The sequence below is a fragment of the Hypomesus nipponensis genome, chromosome 7 (genome assembly GCF_054491055.1).
Source record: "Hypomesus nipponensis isolate SF chromosome 7, ASM5449105v1, whole genome shotgun sequence".
Taxonomy (NCBI): Eukaryota; Metazoa; Chordata; class Actinopteri; order Osmeriformes; family Osmeridae; genus Hypomesus; species Hypomesus nipponensis.
Genome location: NC_140367.1, coordinates 3,099,199 through 3,124,799, shown reverse-complemented (window position 1 = coordinate 3,124,799; position 25,601 = coordinate 3,099,199). Strand labels below are relative to the sequence as shown.

The following is a 25,601-nucleotide window of genomic DNA, read 5'->3' as shown; positions in this document are numbered from 1 at the left end:
CAGACAAGGTTTGTACTCTAGCTCTGACTGCCCCATCCATCAGCGTCTCAGCAGCAGAATAACAGCAGGTGAGAGGGTTCTCCTTTACAGAGCACAGGGAGCCAGGACTACCCTGACCAGCTCATGTGACCCCTGTGATCACCACAGACCTGATAACACTGACCTGATAACACTGACCTGAGCACCACACCTTGATAACAACCCCCTCTCTGCTTACAACTGACTAGAGGAGGATGACACTGTTGCTACAGCCAGACAGCCAGACAGCCAGACAGCCAGCCAGCCAGCCAGGTCTCTATCTGTACCCAAAGCCTTGGAGACTGTAACCTCAGACCAACCAAAGGAGACATGAGAGCTGGCCTGCGGCTGGTTGACATGATCCTCACACACACACACTCGCACACACACACACGTGGTACCATGGTCCTTCTTGCCTCAGGCATACACCTAAACACAGAAGTCGACGATCCAGCCTCCATGGCCTCCATAAACACACTCACACACACACTCACACACACACACTCACACACACACACACACACACACTCACACTCACACACTCACACACTCACACACTCACACACACACACACACTCACACACACTCACACACACACACACATGTGTGTACATGTACTAGCAGACACACACAAAGAGTAGCTTATTGGCTCAAATAAAAACGGATATGTCTTAACTTTAACAGTCTCTCCATCTGAGGCTACAGTCCTACTCTAAATAGATGAACTGTATGAGGGTTATTTAAACTGTTAAAGGTCAAAACAAACTAAGGATTAACTAACATTCGAAATGTCAACCAACGAAGGTCGTTTTGAGTGTTTTAACTCCAAACACGAGACTCTTTAGCAGGCGGCCGTTGAAGTTTACAGTACAAATCAGTGTCGCTCAATCAGAGTGTGGGCCCGGTGATTGAATCATGTACGGCCTGCCCTCAAAGAACAGAGTTGACTCTCACCAGACGAGCGATAGACCGAGCAAACAGAGGGGAGACGCTGTGTTTGAACTGGGAGTGGTGAGAGCGACAATGAGACAGGCACAGGAAGAGCAGAAGATGGGTGGAAGGAAGAGAGGGGAGAGAAAAGAAAGGGGGGGGAGATAATGAACTTACTGAGCTTTGTGTTGACTGGTGTCCCTTTTCCCCCTCTCTATTACCTTGCTGTATTGCACTTTATTGGGTGTGGTGGTCTTGTTAGCGATTGCGTTGTTTTTATCGGCTGGAAGGTTCCGTTGAACGGTTTAGGCAAAAGTTAAGCTAACGGTAGCTAACTAGCTAGCCACAGTCACAAACGTCAAAAACCATTATTAGAACGTTTGTTGTCTAGCTTTTCAATTATACAACAAAATGTAGGCTAATTGATTGGTAGGATGTCACACAAGTTGCTGGTTTGATTGCAGTTGGTCATTTAGGCGGCCTATCTAGCTACTACAACAAGCCTGACAGGTCATTTAGAATACTTTGAGTGCTAGTTACCTTTACATCTACAGACTAAAAATAATAAATCAGCTAAATTCGTACTGATTGGTCCTCTGCCTTGTGGGAAGTTTTAAATGTATATGTTGACCCAGTAAGCCGTGAATTCAGGCCGTTTCAAAGATATCCCTCCCCCCCTAATAATGATCGATGGATTTTGTCTCAACGGTTCTTTTCAATGTTGTAGTCATAACACCCATGAAAAAATAGTGTCTCTCCAAATGTTTGGAAGTTTGATATTTGTTCAAACTTTGGTTTGGAGGTGATATTGGCCAAGTAAAAAAAAAAAAACGGACCAGGCTGCAACCGACGCACTAGTTTACTTTGTTTTCTATTTTTCTTTTCTCCTCTTTCCCAACGTTGTGTTTGTAATAGATTGTCCTGCCTGCAGTCACTGCTTCTAGCATTTGGTATATATAGAGCTAGCAGCTAGCCTACTGTGGGCTATGCTAGCCACAGAGCTACCAGCTAGCATACTGTAGCAAATGCTAACCACATAGCTAGTGCTATCAGTTAGCATGGGCTACTATTCCAAATGCTAGCCACATAGCTACCAGTTAGCATGCTTTAGACAATACTAACCATGGTCCTACAGCAGGAAGAGATAGCCCTGGTATAGCCCAGTGTTAGGGGTGCCAGGATAGGGTCTCAGCCAGAGAATGGACCTATTAATACTCTAAATGAGACCATAGGGGCTCTGACATAACCAGCTACGAGAATAGCACCATCAGCACGGTGTTACAGAGCCGCGTGTGTGTGTGCGCGACTCAGCGGTTTGAGACTCACACTGGTCTAACTGACTACCTGTAAACACATGCTGATGGAACAGGTGGGATTCAAACTGCTGACTTTCAAATCTCCAGCTAAAGGCCCGAGGAGAAGATCCCAGCGGCCCAGAGACAGCTGGCCTCTACAGGCTGTCCTCGCAGACTCAGCCAGGCCCAGCTTCTTCAGAAACATACGTCTGTTTGTGTGACATGGTGCTCACAGTTTTGACACAAAGCATTAGAGGACACCTGTGTGTCAGAAGCTACTGCCGAGTTGGTGCGTGTCACTCAAACGCTGGGAATTAAATTCATGTTGACGAGTGACTCACTGGGAGGGAGGGAGGGAGGGAGGAAGGGAGGGAGGGAGGGAGGGAGGGAGGGAGGGAGGGAGGGAGGGAGGGAGGGAGGGAGGGAGGGAGGGAGGGAGGGAGGGAGGGAGGGAGGGAGGGAGGGAGGGAGGGAGGGAGGGAGGGAGGGAGGGAGGGAGGGAGGGAGGGAGGGAGGGAGGGAGCATTTTAGTCTTCAAAGTTTGTAATCCTTGGCATTTCACCCTGAGACAATTACAACTAACTCTTCATCTAACAGGCTTCTGCGCTTCACCTTTGCTCTGTTGGGCTTGAGAGAGAGCGAGAGAGAGAGGGGAAGGGAGGAGAAGAGAGAGGGAGCATCTGATGCATCAGTGGTGTTTCATCTTCCCTGTCATCGTTTAACTGCTCAGACAAACCAGGTGTGCTGTCACACATTAGCAGAAGGAGTTAGTGGGAGGGAGATACACACACACACACACACTACAGTCACCTCACAAATGAAAATTTCAAATTAAATCCAACTATATGAACCCTAGGACTATCAGAATGCGTTGCCATAACGATTATAACAATCCAAAGTTGGGAGCCAACCTGTTGCTCCATAGAACATATTTAATAGCAAAACTAGGTCAATTTCTCTCTGCAAGTAGCCTACAGCCAGATATTCTGGCAGGATTTACATACCAAGTCACATGAAACCAATGGGTCTGTCTCACAAATATCAATTGTGAATTAAACCAAGAGCACCTTAAATACTTCCATGAAACTGATCTTTGTAATGACCCCCCCCCCCCCCCACACACACACCCCGAGTCATCCCACTGTCCCAGTTCACACAGTGGGTGGGTCTGTGCAGAAAGGAATCTTGTAGGCTTTGTCATGAAAGGCGGAGCTGGCGCGCGAAGCGAACGACACGGGAACACTTGACAATGTGCAGTGTTTCCACTATTGTTCTGGAAGTAAGAGGCAATTGACCACCTTTTTAGATAGGCCTATGGGGGAGTTGAGTGTGACTGTAATGGGCGGCAACGTTCATCACCTCAATGTAGTAGCCTATCCTAGGAGAGTGTCTTGGTTCTCGGGGTAGACATAGCCGTCCCTGGTGTCCCAATAACCTTACAATAATCGTATCTCCTACCGAGATACGGTAAAAATTTTCCGCTTCTTACGAACTAATTTTGGAGTAATAGCGTACGTTAGGCCCCTGTTGGCGCTGTAGTGCGTGTGCAGCAACATAGTACCAACTTGCTTGATTATTCCCAAGTTGTTACGAAGTTGCCGCTGTGTCTGACGACTTCTTTCATTGACAGCGCTTTCGTAATAGACTTGAAAGACTGTCAGACGTGGAGCAGGCAGCCAAATGCACGTAGCGGCAGACAGTAGACCCTCGTCTGGGTATGTCTGTAAACGAGCGAAATAGCTTTTCCACGGCATTGAGTACTCTACTCTACTTGTAGGCCAGACATTTTCTTCATTGCAAGGTTGATACACAGAAAGGTGTGCTTACTTATGAAATTAAACGCTCGTTCTCAGAAGCGAAATAGATTCCCCTCTGTTCTCCTCCATTGCTCTCTCGCGCAACAGAGAACCCCTCGCATCAAATTATACTCCGTCTCGAGACAAGTACGAGCTAAAGACGGGCTACAGTAGCCTACTGAACGTCGCATTTAGTCATTGGAAGTGAACACACACGTAACGTTACACTACATATAACACACTCACGACACACGCCTGCATGGTCTCTCTAGGCAAGTATACTTACAGCAGATAGACTGAACACTTCACTGCCCAGTGGTATAATGCCCCTAAATCGCTTTTAAGAACCCAATAATCTTTTGTTCTTTATCCAGTTGGTTCGCTTATACAAATTCCTTTCAACCCGCGTTGACTGCAGACCGTTACATTCCTGAGAAATCCGTCTTCAGGAGAAGTCCTCTCTTTTTTTACTGCCTTGCCAGCTCTACCAGTAGCTCGAGTCCGGGAGCTTTAGTGACGTAGGCTAAGGACCAAGATGCGCGCCCCCGAGTCTGGTCTTTCCACCGGACCTGTGCACGAGTTTCCAAACACCAGACGCAGGGACACTGTTTGGGTTCCTACTGTAGAAAAGTTCCCCGTAACAATTTAGGAGAAAAAATTACTCACACTCAATTCACAAGGATGCAGTATGTTTTATTTAATCAAAAGTAACCAGTCTCGTGAATCCCTCTTATTGACGCAAGGACAGAAAATGTTGTTTTGGCAGTTCTTCCATGTGCTGTCATGTATAGTAGACACTAGAATCGAACACAATTTAGTCCACACGTGTACTGTTGTAGACTAGAGCTTGATTTATTTAGACAACACGTCGTTATGATTACAAACACTAAATTGTTATTACGGTATCCTACAACTTAAGAGGAATTACATTGACTCCTGGAGCCCTCCCCGTCATGTAGATCTTTACTCCAACTTCAAACCAGCTCACTTGATTCTAACAATTAGCTGGTTGTCAAGGTGAATCATGGTTGTCATACCTGTGGTGAGTAAAAACTTTAAGGATCTCCGGGAGATCCTCCGGGACAAGTTGTCCAGCCCTGGTTTAGGATGAACTCGTTCTGCAGTGATGCATTGCGTACACTAGAGGGCGTCCTAAATACTACGTCCGAATACTTTTGACTTCCAGCTCTCAATTTTTTATTTATATTTATTTATGAAACATTTTCTTTATGGCATGTTAAACAACTTCAATAGGTGATTACCTTTATATTAGGCGTGTGTGTGGGTGTGTGTGTGTGTGTGAGAGAGAGAGAGAGCGACAAAACAGAGAGACAAAGAGAGAGAGAGAATGATGCGTGTCAGTGGATTCTGGGTAACAACCAGGGGAAGTACCCTGTCCTCTGCATGCCAAAGGAACTGATGAAGATGTTGAGGATGATGATGGCCAGCACCAACCCTGTGGTCACGTTGCTCAGTTTCTGCAGACGCTGATGATCGGCTGGGTTGTTGAGATTCCTCCGAGCTGAAACACACACACACATACATACAGTTCAGACTCCCTACACACACACACACACACACACACATACAGTTCAAACTCCCTACACACACTACACACACAAAACACACACGCATGAGGGTCAGACCTATGTTTAAAATCCCGAATGTTGCAATGTGACTTTTTCCAGCTCCAATTTTTTTGGCTCCAATTTTTTGGATCTAAATTTCACCATTCGAATTTGAGCAGCCTGAATTTTGTTATATTTGAATTTCTGAAGCTGAAATAGTAAAAAAAATAAAAATAATCAGATCCCTCCCCAAAAAAACATCAATTCAAGCTTCAGAATTTTAAATAGAATAAAATGGAATTAATGAAATATGAAATAAATTCATATTTACATTTTAAAGAGGTGAATTCAAAACCAACAGATTCAGTGGTGTTTACATTTCGATATTATGTATTCAATGCCTTTTAAAATTCAAAACATGTCACTTATTTGCTTACAGACCATCAACAGACTGCATGAGATAATATAATCGAAAACAGTGTGTGACATTATCAATATCAATGTCGTCATCAATAGTCATCAACATCATTATCCTCATTGAGAGGACATTGCTTGTAAGCCAGAACACCAGAACACACGTTGGACATAATGTATTTATTGCGTTGGCTCAAGTTTGGTGGGTCAGGATGAACTGCAGTAACACAAATTCTCCACTGTGTGGCGCTGTCTCTCCCTCTGTGCAAGAAAACCTGCCATCACTTTTCAATTTCATCCATCAGTTTATAGTTGAAGATTATTTTGCAAATTGTTTGACTTCATATTACATATAAAACAAAAAGAAGTTCCCATCATCTCCAGCATTAGTATTTTAATCTTTTATAACTTGTAGTGTAACACTTCTTGTAATTTATAACACTAATCTGGAAATGGAGAGAGAGAGAGAAAGAGAGAGAAATAACATGATTGTTAGAGATCCACTCTTAGTCCTCAACAACCAATACATAACCACGTCACTGTCTATAATCAGTCAGATAATCAGTCATAGTTAGAAGTGTAATCAAAGGACAGAAAACAGTAAATTAGCATGCCACCTAACCTTAGGTCTACAGTCATGCACACACATTCACATGGTTTGTGTGAGAGATTTTAAAGTCGAGTGTTATTGTGGGTATCACAGTGGGAAATCTGGGGTCACATGGTCACAGTGACCTGCATGTGGGCCTGTGTCTGTGCTCTCATGTTTCATGTGTAAGTTTTGTGTGCGGGTGCTTGTATGTGTTTGTGCGCGTGTATGTGTGTGTATATACTGCATATGTTTTTTTGTGTGTGTATATTGTACATGTGTGTGTGTGTGTGTGTGTGTCAGTGAAACAGTCTTTTAAAGATCCAGGGAAAGAATCTTCGTCGGCTCATGCCGAGCATGCTGATGAAGAAATTGAGAACGGTGATGGCAAGAACCAATCCTGTCGCGACATTGTTCATGGTCACCAGTCTCCTCTGATTGGACACGTTGTTGAGGTCCCTCCGGGCTGAAACACACAGACACACACACACACTCGGTTCAAACTCCCCACACACACACACACACACACACACCACATCACTGTGGAACGCAGGGCACACTCCAGAACGGACCACACGTCTCACAAGGTTTCCCTTTTTATTCAGAAAGGATGCGAGCAGAGAGGCAGAGAGACAAGGAGGCCAAACAGAGCAGCAGGAGCGAGGATGCAGGTGTGTGTCTCTGCGGGCAGCATGCAGGGGCAGGGAGCCTGTTGACCTGAGGGTCTGGCTCTCCCATCCTCTCTGATTCCTCTCTGGTGGGGGGGGGGGGGGGGGGGGGGGGGGGGGCGACGGTCAGAACCTCAACTGGGTCGGGTCAAATATTTCAGCTGGGTTTGATTGAGCCTGTGTTATTCATAACATTCACGATCACGCACACTCTTGATTTCAGTCTGCATAAGCTCACTCAAACTGAAGTATTTGTAGGAATTTGAGTAATTCCCCCCCCCCGCCAGTTGAGGTCTATTAGATTCACAACACACCGCAGCTGGGAGGGGTGGGGCTAGGTGCTGCTGTCGGTTAGTAGTGTCCGTGAGGGTGTATCCGGGGGAACAGGCCGGTGCGCTCCATGCCGAAGGTGGTGATGAAGATGTTGAGGATGATGATGATGAAGACCAGGGCGGTGGCAGTGTTGTTGTAGGTGTTGAGCCTGTGCTGCTGTGCACTGTCTGTGATATCTCTCCGAGCTGCGAACACACAGACACACACCAACCTCAACTCTGCTTACACACACACCTGCCTCACACACAGCTGGTCTGCTGCTACAACCGCCATGACTTGGAGAGCACTTGATTTAGGCCACAAGGTGCAATGGCACCACTGGATCATCACCGAAACAGCAAAATGGAGGAGAAAATCAGACACACCTCATACACTTGGGAATGTGTGTGTGTGCTCTCTGTTCTTGACTTCAGCAAGCATGTTTGCTCTCCACACATTCATAGACACACACAAACACACACTCATAGACACACACAAACACACATTCATAGACACACACAAACACACACTCATAGGACAGGCATAATCAGTGGGGAAAAAAAACACCCTAAACTGTGCAAATTGTGTAGTGCTCATTTGAAAAACCTTCTTCAAATCTAAAACCTTGGTCCTTTGCATAAAATTAGTTCAAGAGATTGTCTCTGCACTGAGGGTCTAACTCTAACCAATCCCGTCAAACACTCTACAGATCAGAGACAGGTCTGGGTCCAAACTGAAATGCGATTGGCTCACCCATGATGACGAACAGGACGCCGGCCACAATCTGGAGAGCCAATGAGAAGGAGATGAGGGTGAGGACGGCTATGTAGTACCTAAACCCCGCCCCCTGCTCGATGACGGTCTTCATGTGGGTGACGTTGGCCAGGAACAGAGCCACATCCAGCATGCTTTCTGCAGCAGACTTCTTGGTGGCATAGTGGTTGATGTTGAGAGTAGAGGCTCCTCCCTAAACAGAGAGAGGGGAGAGAGAGGGGTGGGGGAGAGGGGGGGGGGAGAGGGAGGGGAGAGAGAGGGGAGAGGAGGAGAGGGGGGGGGAGAGGGAGGGGGGGACAGAGGGGGGGAGAGAGAGGGGGAGAGAGAGAGGGGGGGAGAGAGAGGGGAGAGGAGGAGAGGGGGGGGGAGAGGGAGGCGGGGAGAGAGAAGGACAGAGAAAGGGAAAGGGAGGGAGCGAGAGGGGGAGAGAGGGGAGAGAGAAGGAAAGAGAAGGGAGGGACAAAGCGGGGGAGGGGGGGGAGAGGGGGAGGGGAGAGGGGAGAGAGAGGGAGGGAGAAAAGGAAAGAGAGAGGCATCAATGACAGAACTCAGCTGTGTCCTCTAACCTGCCAGCAGGTGGCAGCACATGCCCATATTCTGATGGTACATGAGGAACATGTTCCAGCCTTAGCTGCAGTGTGTTCCTCTCTATTCCCTCAGCAGATGTAAAAGCATTGGAGTGGTGTAAGCATGGGCTTTTACACCAGTCCTACAGCGTGTGAATCCACATGTTCCAGGCTGCCAGGTTGTCCTTCTCACGTGTCCAACAAGTCTGCTGGTGTTCATGTGAGACTTCTCCCTCCACACCCTCCCCCCCCCCTCTCTCTCTCTCTCTCTCTCTCTCTCTCTCTCTCTCTCTCTCTCTCTCTCTCTCACTTTCTCTCTCTTTCTCTCTCACTCTCTCTCTCTCTCTCTCTCTCTCTCTCTCTCTCTCTCTCACTCTCTCTCTCTCTCTCCGCTCCCACTCGCTCTCTCCTTCTCTCTCCTGTCTCCCCCCTACCATTCTCTCTCTCCTTCAGCCTCCTCTCTCCCCCCCTCCCACTCTCTCTCCTTCCCCCTCTCCCCCCCCCTCCCCAGGGGAGGTCTTATGACTGTCACCTGACCCAGGAAGCAGAGCAGTACACCGCCAGACTCCAGCAGCACCACCTCTCTCAGGGTGGGGGGGGGGGGGGGGGGTGACGAGGTGGGGACTGGAGGGGTGTGGATGTGAGGGGGTGAGGAGGGAGGGGTGAAGGGGTGAGGGGATGAGGGGGTGAGGAGGGATGGGGCAGAGCAGGGGAGAGCTCTAAATGGCGGAGGGTGAGGAGGGTGAGGCAGACTTTAACGACTCTGGGGGAGGGATACTGAGGCCCATGTGTCAGCTCTGGGGGAAATCCCCTTCACACACACACACACACACACACACACTCCAACTGCTGTTATAAAATGGACAGTTGCAATGACTGAGGGTTATTACAGATTAAGATGATTAAGCATACTGTTCAATGTTTAATTTGCAACATAAATTTGTTATCTATTTACACACACTGAGCACAACTTTAATCCTGGTGTTTGGTGTCGTACTTCCAAGTGACCAGTAGAGGCAGTACTGACCACATAGATGTAAACCAAAAATGTTTATAGATTACAGTAATAAAACCACTTTAAATAACAAATTTACTGTTCCATAGTGAAATGTTTTCCTTTTAAAGCACATTGTTTATGGATATTTTCAGTGTTGCACAGAAAGTATCATTTTCACCTAGATGGCACGGAGCCAGTGATGTGAAGGAGGGGAATTCAAGTCCGAAAAATGTAGTGAATGTCAAGGACTGTAGAGGAGTCAAATATCCTCATCGACACACACACACACACACACACACACACACGCCCTCTCAAACTCACTGTTATGACACAATTATCTGGCGACAAAAGAAGAAGCATGTAAACAATACCAATGCTCACTAGTCAGGATGTCTTAGTCCTCTGCACTTTGTAGATAGCAGTGATAATGATCCCTCAGAGGACATTATCATGATTGTTACTGTGTGTGTGTGAGTGTGTGTGTGTGTGTGTGTGTGTGTGTGTGTGCGTGTGTGTGTGTGTGTGTGTGTGTGCGTGTGTGTGTGTGTGTGTGTGCGTGGGCGTGTGCACACTAGGGATGTTTATGCACTGACATAACCGTGTCAGGGATTCACGCCCGAGTTATCAAGCTATCCAGCATATTTCCTGGGTTACTAGGTTATATTTACAGACATGTTGGTTCTAAGCTGTACAGTGTGAGACAAGGCCCTTCTGCTCATAGCATGTGAGCGTGTTGCCCAGGCTGGCTAATCAATCCCAGATGAGGAGCTGATCCGACCCCCAGCTTGGTTTTTACAGTCCTTCAGATCAGATCTCCCTCCATCTACGAGGACGCCTGTTCATGCTGGTGAATAACACCAGCATTGTTAAAGCCAGTAGTTTACACTTCTAAAGTCCTGCATGTGCTTCCAATCACACACACGCACACGTATGTTTCTACACCTCTTTCTGCTGTGCTGCGTGTGTGTGTGTATGTGTGTGTGTGTGTGTATGTGTGTGTGTGTGTGTGTATGTGTGTGTGTGTGTGTGTGTGTGTGTGTGTGTGTGTGCTGTGTCAGAAGAGTGGGATGGGGAACATATGGTCCAGCCAACTCTCCCCTCTCCTGGAAATCACGGGCTGATTCCTCGAAACTTTGGAGTGCCTCTATCATAACACAAAGACAGGGGGCAGGGTACGTATGTGCTAGCCCGGAGAATTCACATATATATCATCATATATAGACTGTTCACTTTCATCTTTCATGGACTGAGCAAGAGCTAGGGTTTTTTTTTTCTTCTTCTCCTTAATGTATGTAAACATACATACAGGCTGGCACATGTTACAATGTCAACACACATACCTTCTAGGGGGGTTTGGAACTTTGGAATCCTGTTCCTCTTACAGTACCACAGCCAACTTACTTACCGTAACATTCATACATGTATGCACACACACACACGCAAAAAACACACACGCACACATTAACATGCCCGCACGCACACACGCGCACGCACACACACACACCGCAGTCTGCATGTCAGAGCTGTTTCAGTGAAGCGGCAGATTATTTCTCCTTTCCTAAACACACACCGCGGGGGAGGTCAGGAATACCATGAACTGGGCCTCTTTGTCGGCCCACAGGAAGTACACCTCCCCTGCCCACTCATTGGCCACAACGCCAGCCAATGGCAAAGAGGAATGATGAAAACAGTCACTTTTTCCCTCCGTTTTTACTCTCCATATTTTTCATGTCCTTTGTTTTTCTCTGTTTTACTCACTGTGTGTGTGAATGTGTGTGTGCGTGTGTGAGTGTGTGTGCGTGTGCGTGCGTGCGTGCTTCTGCATGCGTGTGTGAGTCTGTGTGTGTGTGTCTGTGCCACACACACAGAAACAGAGCCAGTATGAAAAAGACAAGACTGATCAAATGACATGTTTATACCAAGTTAACCTGTCCCTGACCTCCCACCATTGAACTACAAAGACCTCCTCTAACGATGTAGTGGCTGCTAATTAGTTATCCCGACATGGGACAAACATGCAGGGGAGCATGGTGCACTCTGAACTCTTAGCACGTGTGCCAGTTTGAGGGAGACAACGTGACAATGTTCACCACCCACGGCCCCCCTCCCCCCCCCCCCGCTCACACGAGGGGTGTTTAAGGCCTCTGTGACCCCTGACCCCTGACTCTACTACAGTACACCACTGAGAACCGCACTTCCATCAGCATTCTCGACCAGACATAGTTATCTCTCTCTCTGTGCATGTACGTCAAAGCCCTACTTATCAAACAATGTCGAGTAGCGCTGCACTGACACCATGATCTCTCACTCTATCCAACCACTCCAGCCCACCCGCCCATTCCCCTCACCAACCACTCCAGCCCACCCGCCCATTCCCCTCACCAACCACTCCAGCCCACCCCTCCCCTGTGACAACGTGTTGGTCGAGTGCCTGTTTGGTCGCACGGGAAAAAAAGAGAGAAAATTACATTGTTACGCTGTAGCTGGAGCTGAGGATGAACAGATGAAGGACCCCCCTCCCTCTAGTGTGAGAGCGGAGCACAGGGGGAGGGTGGAGAAGAGGGTGTGGAGAAGAGGGGGTGGAGGAGAGGGGGTGGGGTTGTGGTGAAAGGGAGGTAGTCAGAGTAGAGCCACATGTGCCCAGTTAAAGAACTGTCAGCTACAGGATGCTGCTTCTCCTTATTTAATACCCTGCTTCTCTCTTCCTGCTGGCTGTCTTTAACTGCAGCAACTTTAAGATACGCTATTGGAGCTTGAATTACCACGGCTGCTGGCACCAGACTTGCCCTCCAATGGATCCTCGTTAAAGGATTTAAAGTGTACTCATTCCAATTACAGGGCCTCGAAAGAGTCCTGTATTGCTCCTCTCCCTCCCCTCAGCCTGGCTGCCCTCTCCTGCCTTCCTCTCTCCCTCACTTTTACCAGATCATCAAAGTGTGGTTCCGGTCCTGGCCTGCGGGGGGCGGGCTGTAACCCAGCAGGGCTTGCTCCCCCGCCGACCCTCTGTGGAAACCAAACCCCCTGATCAATCAGGAGAGCAGGACGTGTGTGTGTGTGTGTGTGTATGTGAGTGTGTGGGGGGTTGTGTCGTGTGTGTGTGTGTATGATTGAGCAAGCATGAGTCCTTGCGTGTGACAGAGGCTCCAGGACAGTCGATGTGCTTCGAGCCACGTCTCACCCGACCTTCAGCCCTCTCACCCCGTGACCTCTGACCCTTGCAGCGCTGGAAGGCTGCTGAGTCCCAGGTCTGGACTGAGACACCAAACAGGTCTGGACTGGGAAGGATCACTTATCCAGGAAGAACCCTCTCTAATGTGTTTTTTCCTGTTCTGCTTGGATCCTTCACTCGCTCCTGTACCTGGTGTGTTGGGGGGGTGGGAGCAGACAGTGAGCCCCCCCCCCCTCCCCTCCTCCTAGGGCCACGTTCAGGTGACGGTCCCTTCACCCTCCACCCAACACCGCCGGCGTACGCCCTTAAGCGGAAACTCTGCCAGCCCTCCTCCAGAGCCGTCCAGAGGCGCGCGGCCCTGCTGCCACGGCAACAGGTAACACGTAAGCGTAAATAGAACAGGGAGGATTTGTAACGCCAGCTCCTCTCTCCCCCCAAGCTCTTGGCCAATCACAGCCCTGGGTTTTCCACCGGCCCGGCCAATTGGAGGAGGAATGTGGGATCAGCTTGGTGTGGACAAGTTGGTGAGGGGCCCTTTTAGGACACCCTTCTGGCGGGAACATGCGTCAGTTGTGATTGATGTTAGAACGTACGCACACACACACACGTACACACACACACGTACACACACACACAAACCCCCAAAAGAAGAAGGGTGATTACAAGCTGGAACCATGGTAAAAACTGTGCTTAGGACATTCTCCATGGGAACATGCATGTACACACACACACACACGCACACACAACCAATCTAGAACCAGCTCTCACACTCAAAGACAGCCACTTTCTATATACAGAGCACACACAAGCTCTAAACTTCCTCATTTAGACTTGTGCTATTAGACAAGGAGGGACATGAGGTTCTTAGTTATGAGTCAGGCACACTCATGTACACACACACTCACTTACTCATTCACTCACTCACTCACTTACTCACTTACTCATTCACTCACTCACTCACTCACTCACTCACTTTCTTACTCATTCCCTCAGTCACTCACAAACACATACACCTTCAGTCACTCTCTCTCTCCCTCACACACGCACACACACACACACGTCCACATTCAAGAGGAACTGTCTGCTCTTCTGTGTTTGTGTAAAAAAGCCACTAAAAATGTAATTGTGTCCAGCCAGTCTTCCTGCCCTGCTCTTAGAGCCTGTGGAGGTGTGTCCTACAGCCCTGTGGAGGTGTGTCCTACAGTCCTGTGGAGGTGTGTCCTACAGTCCTGTGGAGGTGTGCCCTACAGTCCTGTGGAGGTGTGTCCTACAGTCCTGTGGAGGTGTGCCCTACAGCCGTGTGGAGGTGTGTCCTACAGTCCTGTGGAGGTGTGTCCTACAGTCCTGTGGAGGTGTGCCCTACAGCCGTGTGGAGGTGTGTCCTACAGTCCTGTGGAGGTGTGTCCTACAGTCCTGTGGAGGTGTGCTGTACAGCCCTGTGGAGGTGTGTCCTACAGCCCTGTGGAAGTGTGTCCTACAGTCCTGTGGAGGTGTGTCCTACAGCCGTGTGGAGGTGTGTCCTACAGTCCTGTGGAGGTGTGTCGTACAGTCCTGTGGAGGTGTGCCCTACAGTCGTGTGGAGGTGTGTCCTACAGTCCTGTGGAGGTGTGTCCTACAGTCCTGTGGAGGTGTGCTGTACAGCCCTGTGGAGGTGTGTCCTACAGCCCTGTGGAGGTGTGTCCTACAGTCCTGTGGAGGTGTGTCCTACAGCCCTGTGGAGGTGTGTCCTACAGTCTTGTGGAGGTGTGCTGTACAGCCCTGTGGAGGTGTGTCCTACAGTCCTGTGGAGGTGTGTCCTACAGCCGTGTGGAGGTGTGTCCTACAGCCCTGTGGAGGTGTGTCCTACAGTCCTGTGGAGGTGTGTCCTACAGTCCTGTGGAGGTGTGTCCTAAAGTCCTGTGGAGGTGTGCCCTACAGTCCTGTGGAGGTGTGTCCTACAGTCCTGTGGAGGTGTGCCCTACAGCCCTGTGGAGGTGTGTCCTACAGTCCTGTGGAGGTGTGTCCTACAGTCCTGTGGAGGTGTGTCCTACAGTCCTGTGGAGGTGTGCCCTACAGTCCTGTGGAGGTGTGTCCTACAGTCCTGTGGAGGTGTGTCCTACAGTCCTGTGGAGGTGTGTCCTACAGTCCTGTGGAGGTGTGCCCTACAGTCCTGTGGAGGTGTGTCCTACAGTCCTGTGGAGGTGTGTCCTACAGTCCTGTGGAGGTGTGTCCTACAGTCCTGTGGAGGTGTGCCCTACAGTCCTGTGGAGGTGTGTCCTACAGCCGTGTGGAGGTGTGTCCTACAGTCCTGTGGAGGTGTGCTGTACAGTCCTGTGGAGGTGTGTCCTACAGTCCTGTGGAGGTGTGCCCTACAGTCCTGTGGAGGTGTGTCCTACAGCCCTGTGGAGGTGTGTCCTACAGTCCTGTGGAGGTGTGTCCTACAGTCCTGTGGAGGTGTGCTGTACAGCCCTGTGGAGGTGTGTCCTACAGTCCTGTGGAGGTGTGCTGTACAGCCCTGTGGAGGTGTGTCCTACAGTCCTGTGGAGGTGTGTCCTACAGCCGTGTGGAGGTGTGTCCTACAGCCCTGTGGAGGTGTGTCCTACAGTCCTGTGGAGGTGTGTCCTACAGTCCTGTGGAGGTGTGTCCTACAGTCCTGTGGAGGTGTGCCCTACAGTCCTGTGGAGGTGTGTCCTACAGTCCTGTGGAGGTGTGCCCTACAGTCCTGTGGAGGTGTGTCCTACAGTCCTGTGGAGGTGTGTCCTACAGTCCTGTGGAGGTGTGTCCTACAGTCCTGTGGAGGTGTGCCCTACAGTCCTGTGGAGGTGTGTCCTACAGCCCTGTGGAGGTGTGCCCTACAGCCCTGTGGAGGTGTGTCCTACAGTCCTGTGGAGGTGTGTCCTACAGTCCTGTGGAGGTGTGTCCTACAGTCCTGTGGAGGTGTGCTGTACAGTTGTAGCTCCACAGCTAGAACACCTGCCAGGCACCTGGGGCTCCATGCTGTTTATCTTGTCACCTGTCACCTCTCACCTGTCACCTGTCACTGCTGGTCCAAAGCTGGCTCAACATCTTGTTGAGCCAGCTTTGGTTGTTTAAATGCGGTTGGTTGTTTACATGCGCAGTTGTTTAGATGCGCGGTACAAGAAGGTGTCACCTCTACATGGAAACAACAACAATAGCAGAGGGATAGGAGGGGATAGGAGGGGATAGGAGGGGGTAGGAGGGATGTTTGGAGGGGTAGGTGCAGGAAGGAAGAGGTGAGGAAGAGGGTGTTATTTGCCCCTGTCTGTCTCTCTCTCTCTTCCAGTCCATCTCCTTCCCTCTCTCTCCCACCTCTCTCCTTTCATCTACCTCCCCATCTCTCTCTCTCTCTCTCTCTCTCTCTCTCTCCCCTGAGAACAGATTGTTTCCCTTTCTTAGATAAAACATGTCCAAACTGGGCAGGACCCTATTCTATAGGGAGCCGCTGACAAAATACACAACATGTGTGTGGGTGTGTTTGTATGTGTGTGTTTGTGTGTGTGTGTGTGAGTCCTGTATGCTTTACCCACAGTAGATGTGCCATCGCTCCATGCAAAACATCCCATAAACTGAGTTGAGCCAACTATGTACAAAATGTACACACTCACTCTGTGTGTGTGTGTGTGTGTGTGTGTGTGTGCATGTATGTGCAAGTTAGCAGCCCATTCCCCATCCGCACCCACACGAACACTCACATACACAATCACTGATAAGTGTAGTATGCAGTGTAAATATTGTACAACAGAGTTAACTCAGATAACCAAACCCTTATCCAAACAGTGCTGCTGTGCCCCAGTTACAGTACCACGCACCATACACGCAGCAGAGCTTTGGATTGACATATCTGGCTACAACCACACACATCTACCCTGAAACTCATTTACAAATACACACATGAATGCTTCAACACTGAGGCAAATGTACATACATTATATATATATATATATATATATATATATATATATATATATATATATATATATGTATATATATATATATATATATATATATATATATATACAAGAAACAGCAAAAAAAAACAAAATGTTGTCATGTTATATACCTGTACATTCCATATTTGTGAATCATTGACATTATTGATATTTCATATCTGGGCAGGTCTCAAAAACCACTTATCTTTTACATCTAAATAATATTAATAAATCACAGGCAGACATTCCTGTGTCAACGACACAAACATGACTGGACACACACGCCTCAACCACAGCTATGTGTCTCCATGACGATGGTCTATCAGGATGAGCAGACAGGGACCAAGTGGAGAGGTGGATGTTATGCCACGCCCACCTGTTACCAAAACACGGCAAGCAGGGCACGGGCATTCCTTTAAGTTAAGGAGTGAGTTCTAAATATTACCGACGCTTCCAAGAGTGAGTAATTTTTTTCAAAACGGAAGCTAGCTAGCTTTAGTTAGCTTCCGTTACCTAGCAACCTAGCATAATACTCGTAGCAATGCTTCTACCTGCTAGTTTTACTTGTTAACCTCCTAATTGTACATTTTGAAGCCATACTATCACGTTTGTCATATAGTTTTTGTCTATTGGTTGGAATGTTTAGAATCACATGTGTGACGGTACATGTAAACAAAAACACGTACACACACACCTTATGCACAGACACACACACACGTGCGTATATTCGCATGCACATGCACACCTCTCAACCGCCAAAGCACTTATAAGCTCAGCTGGCTTGATGGCAGAACACACTGATAAAGACCCTCTGGAACACCGAGGAGATGATGACAGAGTAGAAGAGGATGGAAAAATCTCTCCTGCTGCTCTATCTCTCTCTCTTTCTTACTCTCTCTCTCCCTCTCTCTTCTCCTTCTCTCTCACTCACTCTTCCTCTCTTCCCACTCTCGCTCTCTCTCTCTTCCCTCTCTCTCCCCCTCACTTTCTCTCTCTCTCTCTCTCTCTCTCTCTCTCTCTCTCTCTCTCTCTCTCTCTCTCAAAGGCCTTGCCCTCCCTCTTGATAAAGCACGGTGGAGTGCTCTCAGAGAGCTGCAGACTGTCAGGAGAGAGTGCTTACATGCTGACGTCTGATAGGAGGAGAGGTGTGAGGGCCTCAGTCCAGAGGTTCTTGGCTCCTCCCCACAACTCGTTAAACGACTCCTCCTCCTCCTCATCTCGGTGTACAGTGCATCACACTTCTCAGCCAGTGGCTGCAGGGCCCTGAGTGTGTGTAACCCCTAACCTCCCAGTCACGTGTGACATCACAGCATGGGACGGTTTCCCGCCTTTCATGGTGCAGACCTCAGGCGCGTCTTCATTTCCTCTTCCTGTCCGAGGATCTGCTCCACCCTGCCTGCCGTCTCCTTGGAGACAGGCATCCCAAAATATACCATACTCTCTACTGTAGAACCCTGAACATCTACCATACTCTCTACTCTAGAACCCTTAATATCTACCCTATTCTACTTTACAGAGAGGCTTGCTTAATGGAAGAAAGGCCAGATGATGGAGAAAACAAGAGAGAGAGAAAGATAGATTGAGGCAGTGAGAAAGGAGATAGAGAGAGGCAGTGAGAGAGGAGATAGAGAGAGGCAGTGAGAAAGGAGATAGAGAGAGGCAGTGAGAGAGAAAGATAGAGCGAGGTAGTGAGAAAGGAGATAGAGAGAGGCAGTGAGAGAGGAGATAGAGAGAGGCAGTGAGAAAGGAGATAGGGAGAGGCAGTGAGAGAGAAAGATAGAGCGAGGTAGTGAGAAAGGAGATAGAGAGAGGCAGTGAGAGAGGAGATAGAGAGAGGCAGTGAGAAAGGAGATAGGGAGAGGCAGTGAGAGAGGAGAGAGGGTGTGTCTGTGACTGGTGGATCTGGATGGATGGCTGGATGGATGGATGTAGTAATAACAACAGACAGCTGACCTACGTGAAAGATCCATCATTCTGTCAACAAGAAATCTCCACACACACACACACACACACACACACACATCCAAAACAACTCCCATGTCCCCAGAGATAGAGCACATAATCTATTTCTCTCTGGTTGGATGAAGGTTATCAATGTTCTCTCCAAGCTCTTTGATGACCAAAAGAATCCCTGAAAAAAAAAATCCATTGAATTACTCCTCTAGATTCAAAATCACACTTGAAACGGTCTCATGACAAGTAAACAGCACATGACCCACACATCAACAGCGCTGGGCGCTGGCAGAAAGAAACACAGTATCCTTTTTCTCTCCTCCTCACCTCCAGGTTAACAGCAGAGTCAGGAGGTGAAGGGTTTGTGGAGGGTGACAGAACACACATCTGCCCCCGTTGCTGGTTATACCAGTGTAACGTGTTTAGATGAGGGCAAGGTCAGTGTGTGTATGTGTGTGTGTGTGTGTATGTGTGTGTGTGTGTGTGTTTGGATACTGCAAGTGTGAGATAGTCTCACTGAAATGGGCTTTCTTTGACAGGCTGCAGGTGTACACCGGATAACACATCTACCATGACATTCCAAAGGACCCCTATCACCCTGCTCTGTGCACAAACACAGCACACACACACACACTGACACACACATACACACACACACTGACACACACATACACACAGTATCAGTGAGATCAACACCAGTCAGACAATAGTTACATCTGTGACTTCTGGTGGAGCCTGGAGGAGGCAGAGTGACCTCACAGCCTGCATCTGTCAGGCACCACTCAAGTGGATGACCTCACACTCACACACTGTGTATGTGTAGAAGAGAGAGAGAGATAGAGGGAGTGGGGAGAGAGGGGGAGAGAGAGAGAGAGAGAGAGGGAGAGAGAGAGAGAGAGAGAGAGAGAGAGAGAGAGAGAGAGAGAGAGAGAGAGAGGGGGGGGAGAGAGGGAGAGAGGGAGAGAGAGAGAGAGAGAGAGAGAGAGAGAGAGAGAGAGAGAGAGAGAGAGAGAGAGAGAGAGAGAGAGAGAGAGAGGAGATAGAGAGAGAGAGAGAGAGAGGAGATAGAGAGAGAGAGGGGGGAGATAGAGGGGGAGAGAGAGAGAGAAAGAGAGAGAGAGAGAGAGAGGGGGGAGAGATGAAGAGAGAGAGGGGAAAGGGGGAGAGAGGGGGAGATAGAGAGAGGGGGAGAGAGGGGGAGAGAGGGAGAGGGGGAGAGAGGAAGAGGGGGAGAGGAGCGGGGGTCTTGAGACACTTGGAGTTGGGACCAAACACCCTACCCCTTACTCTCCCACCCCTCTGGAAAGTTGCCCAGTACTTTAATATAAACAAACTATTCCCTTCAAATATTCCATATGTGCTCCCATGCACAGCACACATGGCACAGACTGGGATATGGCTGCAGACAGAAACTACTGATTGTGTGTTGTGTTTTTCCAAATTCCTCCCGTTTTCTTAGAATACTTGGCGGCATGGTTGCCTTTGGCAGGAAGCCAAGTCCGGTTATAGTCGTCGTAGCGATGTGTATAACAAGACTTTCCACACACACCATTAACTTTCACAAGCAGCGTTTCTATACCTTAGAAGCAACACAGGGGGGTTTTACACACAAGTAGAAAACACATTTCCTAACTCTCGGTTCGACAGGACTTGTTGCGTCTACAGCGGCAGAGACACATGAGATGATCCAGGCCAACAGTCTGTGATCAGAGAGACTTCAGACTATCACCAGGAAGTCACTTCACTGTTGTTATGAACACTGTCCCTAACACCAACCCTGTTAGTGGTGGTCAGATGATTGTCCCCGTGACAACTCAGTTGTTTTGGTTTCTCATTACCCACCGCATCATTATTGGTTTGATCTCATGTCTTTGTGGATAATCACATTTCCCAACGTACGGATAGTCACAGACACACACACACACACTCCCAGTCACAGAGACATGCACCCCCCCCCCCACACACACACACACACACACACACACACACACACACACACACATGACCTAATGAGTTTGCAGTATGGCTGCTAGTCATACTCTTCTGTCACCAACACCTGCTAGTCTTTAGCTGGGATCTGACCACAGATCCTCACAGTGAGGTGACACCAGCAGACCTGCCAGATCTGGAGCCATAGATGAGGAGAGAGATACAAACATGTTTTCCACAAAGTCTAAAGACGGTCTTCCATGACCCCTCTCTCTATAGGACAGTATAACAGTCTAGATCTATTCCCCCCCCCCTCCCCCATCTGGGAACACTCATTTCCTCAGCTATTTCCTTCATCCCTTGGTCTGATGTAAACTATCACTAGCCCTCCCATAGCCCCAACGTACATACACACATGTACACACATGTACACACACACACACACACACACCCTCTGCTCTCTGGGTCTCATCCAGCGTAGTGTCAGTTGAGCTTTAGGTCCATACTGTACTCTTGCCTCATTTCCCAGAAAAATGAAATAAAAACATACAAATCTCCCCTGTGGAGATCCTAGCAACCACAACAACACTGACACGAGCCAGAAGAGGAGAGGGAGAGGGAGGGAGAGAGAGAGGGAGAGAGAGAGAGAGAGAGAGAGACAGAGAGAGAGAGAGAGAGAGAGAGAGGGACAGAGAACACACTGCAGGAATGACGAATGAAAGATAAGAGAGGAGAGATAAACAAGTTCATATGGAGGACTAGAAAAAAAGTAGGTACATCTAGCCAGCGGTTCTTTACGGCTGGAGGACAGGTCTATAACGTGGTCCCTCTGAATCATATGTCATAAACCTGGAACACCTCTGTTACAATCCGTGAATTAAGCTCATCGTTTAAGATGTGGATGAGAGGTCTGTCTCGTTTCATCAGCTTCAGGTTTCTGCTAAAACGACACCTCAGTGCCAGTGGCTGGGATCAGGGGTCAGGGGTCAGAGGTCAGGGGTCAGTTCGTGTCACGAGTTCCCAGAAACCCACTGTCAACCGTACATCACAGTGAGGTTTCGAATGTGACGGCCTGTCGTCGTGGAGACGCCAAGGAGCGTTCACCGGGTATTCTGGGAGGTGATAGAAGTAGGACACACTCTCCAGGGACAGTGACCACACGCAGTACCAAATATAGTGCCCAGACAGGAGCAGGGGGGAGGTTGCCAGGGCTGCACCCTGTTTGCCAGGCCTGCACCATGTTTGACTCTCAGCTTGATTCAGGAAGCCTCTCTGAATCCTGTTTAGGATTCTTTCGTGGAATGGACGATGTGGAGGATTAACCATTGTTTTCCATTAGTGATCTTTGCACACGCACCCAGTGCTTCACTGAACCATGTCTTTCTCTATATACAAAATTGATGTCTCTTTCTCTCTCTATCTATCTCTCTTTCTATCTCTCTCTCTCTGTCTCTCTCTCACTCACTCTCAACAATGCAGCTGTTCCTTCAGTCTCCTTCTCGACATTCCTCCACTGGAACCACAGAGGCTTGTTTAATCTCATTACTACACCATCTGACTGTTTAGCCCGTGGCCTGATGGAGATCAAATTATTTTTTTAAGTATCACATGTACACAACTCTGCTTAACACCCATCGCTGCAGATGATGACGTCTGGTAGGCTGTACGTTAACAAAGTTGAGGCTACTAGCGTCAGTTAGCGACAGGCAGCTGTTAGCAGGTCCAGCACAAGTTGGTTAGACAGTAGGGCACTGGGGGCGGGCTGAGGAGAGAAGCTGTCTTCAGGGAATGACGGTGAAGGTCTCTGTCAACATCGAACCCAAACACACAAACTATGTCATCTATACATCTATCTGTCCGTCTATGCACATGCTGCATATATACAGTATATGTACATAGAAAGACGGAGAGATTGAGAAAGAGAGATAGAAAGAAAGACAGAAAGAGAAAGAGCGAGAAAGAGAAGGCAGTAGAAAGACGCACACCGTGTCTTGGACGTCCTGCTTTGTCAGAACCATGTGATAATTCCCTCTCTCCACATCCCCGGTATTAGTAACCACTTGCTCTATTGATCCCAGGGTACATTAGAAACAGAGTCTGGACTTAGCAGCTGGGGCCTAATTGATATTTGATGGATGTTGTGAGCGCTGCTCTACCCAGAATAGAGAGAGATGGGGAGAAGAAGCTGCCCCACCCAGCATCCCTCTCTGATCCTCCTTGCACAGGGAGCTGCCACATACCGCACCACCACGACAGGTCAGCGGCCAGCACTACCCTGCATCAGACCACAACAAGAGGACGGATGGAGAGAGAGAAAGGGATGGAGAGGGAGAAAGAGAGAATGAAGAGAGGATGAGAACGAGAGAAGAGAGAGAGATCGAGAGAAGAATGAGAGAGAGAAAAAGAGAGAGGGAGAAGAGAGAAGAGAAAGAGAGAAGGAGAGAGAAGAAAGAAAGAGAGAGAGAGAAGACATAAGAATAAATAGAGAAAGAGAGAGAGAAGAGATAAGGTAAAAGTGAGAGAGCGAGAGGCCTCCCGGTCAGCAGCAGCAGCAGTAATGAGGGTGGTACTGACCTGGGGTCCCGTGGTAGGCATGTTGTGGAGGGCTGAGAGCTGCAGGTCAGAGTGTCTCCGGTCCCCCCTGTCGTCCTGTCTCTCACTCCTGCCCAGGCCCAGCATAGACAGTGTGGCCACGCTGCTTGGTTGGCACGGACGGGTTTGAAGAGAACTTGCTCAGGGCACCAGGCAAGGACAGCCAGACAAACAAATGTCTTATTCAGTTTACTGCAGCCCCCCCTCCTCCTCCTCCCCCTCTCCCCTCACCCCATTTGGCCGTAGGAGCATGGAAACGTAGAAATAGAGCGAGACAGACACAGCTATCACTGACACGGACAGGACAACCGGGCAAACAAACGCCTATGTACTTAGCAGACCTCAGTAGTTACATTTACTGTATCTTTCCAGCCAGGGTCAGTGTCAGTAACTCCGGACTGCAACCTTCTATTGGGCGTCATTGTGCCTGGATTAGCTTTGCTAATGTAGCTGCCAACCTGTTTGGTTGGCAAATACACACGTTCTATTTGTACTTAGTGTCAACCCTGGACTGCTCAGAGATTCACCAGCCATCGTGCCAGAATACTGCTAGCCACCAAAACCACAAGCACCGCTGTACCGGCGAAGATAGGCGCTATTCTTCACAATTCGTCAGACTAACTCTTGATGTAATGTGTGTTGATGTAATACTCTTATAGAAGGTGACCTTTTTCCTCTAAAATTGCCCTTTTGGTCCAGTTTTACTGGTTTTCTATCTAAGCAAGAGATTTCAGTATTTGCAATTAGTATTTGATTCAGAAATCAGTCACAGACGTTCCAGGAAAGTGGGACAGGTCATGAGACGTGGAACGCACCACCGTTACTGAAAGCTGCTCAGTCAACTCAAACGAGGGATTTTCTTGAAAGCAGTGAATCAGCAATCTGACGGCCCACCGCCTTTGCATTCCAAGACTTTCAAAAAACAAACAAAGGCCTATAGAAAGATGGCAGTGCTGACAGGTGCATTAGTAACATTTCAGAGGGATGCAGTGTTGCGACACACTTGTGTCAGTCAGGTGAATGTGGGGCCTTTGGGTCTGTGTAATAAAGGTGTTGGTGTTTTGTTAATGATCAATGTGTAGCTCTTGACAGCTGGTCGAAACACAAACACACACACACACACACACACACACACTCTCCTACATGCCTATCATGTGAGAGAGGAGCATTGAGGCTGAACTAGCAGCTCAGGTTGGTGACCAGACAGGACAGTGACATCAGGCTGCTCATAAAACAGCGTCAAACCTGACTAGGAAATCCACAACTTAATTAAATTTGACGAAGTGCATTGTGACTGTAGCCGGTTATCCCCCCCCCTCAAAATAATCCGTTTGCGTGACTTTGAAGACACACACTCTCCGTGTTCCCAACTGTCAGATGAGCTTATCCTCAGACCAGTCCAGTCACACAGTGTACCTGTTCAGAGACACACGCAAGCGCCCGGATAATAGCAGTGTGACTGACAGCTGCAGCTCCAGTTATTGTAGCCCAGCCCATGAAGAGGCCCCCTACACAATAGACAAGAAACTCTTGATGTCTCCCCCTGTCTCGCTCGGGGCACAGTTGGAATGTTCGGCTCAGCGGTAAGAAGAGAGGGAGGAGGGAGGGAAGGAGAGAGGGGGATAGAAGGAGGGGGGGGTAGAAGGAGGGAGGGAGGCAGGGAAGGAGAAAGGGGGATAGGAGGCTGGGGAGGGAGAGAGAGGGGGATTGACGGAGGGAGAGAGGACTGACAGGGAGTCCTTTCAGGAGCAGAACGCTCAGCAAAAGTCGATCAAACAAGTGTGTGTGTGGGTGTGTGTGGGTGTGTGTGTGTGTGGGTGTGTGTGTGTGCAAGTTTGAGGCTAAGACTCCTCGGCCTGCTTGAGACCAACAGAGACCCTCACTGTCCTGCGAGGGAACACGCCAAGATTACTGTAGTCTCTCGGGCGGAAAACACTCCACCTCTCTTCTAGGAAAACGAAAAACTGAAGGTAATAGGGAAGAGGCCCTGGATAACTAGCCTCATATCCTCCCTGATAGATGGAAGACTTAGGGGCTTCTAGCACTTGATTAAAGACTTAGAGGCTGTTGTATTTCCAGTCAGTCTGAAGATCAACTGTCAG

The 25,601-nt window shown here is 48.8% G+C and overlaps 2 protein-coding genes across 4 annotated transcripts in view; both read right to left on the bottom strand.

Moving 5' to 3' along the window:
* The window catches only part of erc1b (ELKS/RAB6-interacting/CAST family member 1b), a 92,199-nt gene extending 87,674 nt beyond the window's left edge, over positions 1 to 4,525 (bottom strand). Inside the window, exon 1 of one of the 3 annotated variants that reach the window (XM_084701648.1) lies at positions 4,326 to 4,525. The gene's annotated coding sequence lies outside the window, so the exon portion shown is untranslated. Of the gene's footprint in view, positions 1 to 1,125; positions 1,711 to 4,325 lie in introns of those variants that run through there. The other 2 variants (XM_084701649.1, XM_084701650.1) reach the window with 2 other exon arrangements.
* A 2,411-nt stretch (positions 4,526 to 6,936) lies between these two features.
* Positions 6,937 to 24,712, bottom strand: ninj2 (ninjurin 2). Its single transcript, XM_084702101.1, has 4 exons — positions 23,482 to 24,712; positions 8,344 to 8,557; positions 7,593 to 7,796; positions 6,937 to 7,076 (listed from the first exon to the last, which is right to left on the bottom strand). Exons 1-3 carry the CDS (start codon positions 23,584 to 23,586, stop codon positions 7,630 to 7,632), a joined length of 486 nt encoding a protein of 161 aa, XP_084558227.1. The 5' UTR covers positions 23,587 to 24,712; the 3' UTR covers positions 6,937 to 7,076; positions 7,593 to 7,629.
* Positions 24,713 to 25,601: the final 889 nt, after the last annotated feature.

Coding starts and splice junctions, on each gene's coding strand:
- ninj2 (XM_084702101.1), bottom strand. CDS start 23,586: ATGCTGGGCCTGGGCAGGAGTGAGAGACAGGACGACAGGGGGGACCGG. Junction 8,558..23,481: donor TGCCTACCACGGGACCCCAG/GTCAGTACCACC, acceptor CTCTCTGTTTAG/GGAGGAGCCTCTACTCTCAA. Junction 7,797..8,343: donor CGTCCTGTTCGTCATCATGG/GTGAGCCAATCG, acceptor GTGTGTTCGCAG/CTCGGAGAGATATCACAGAC.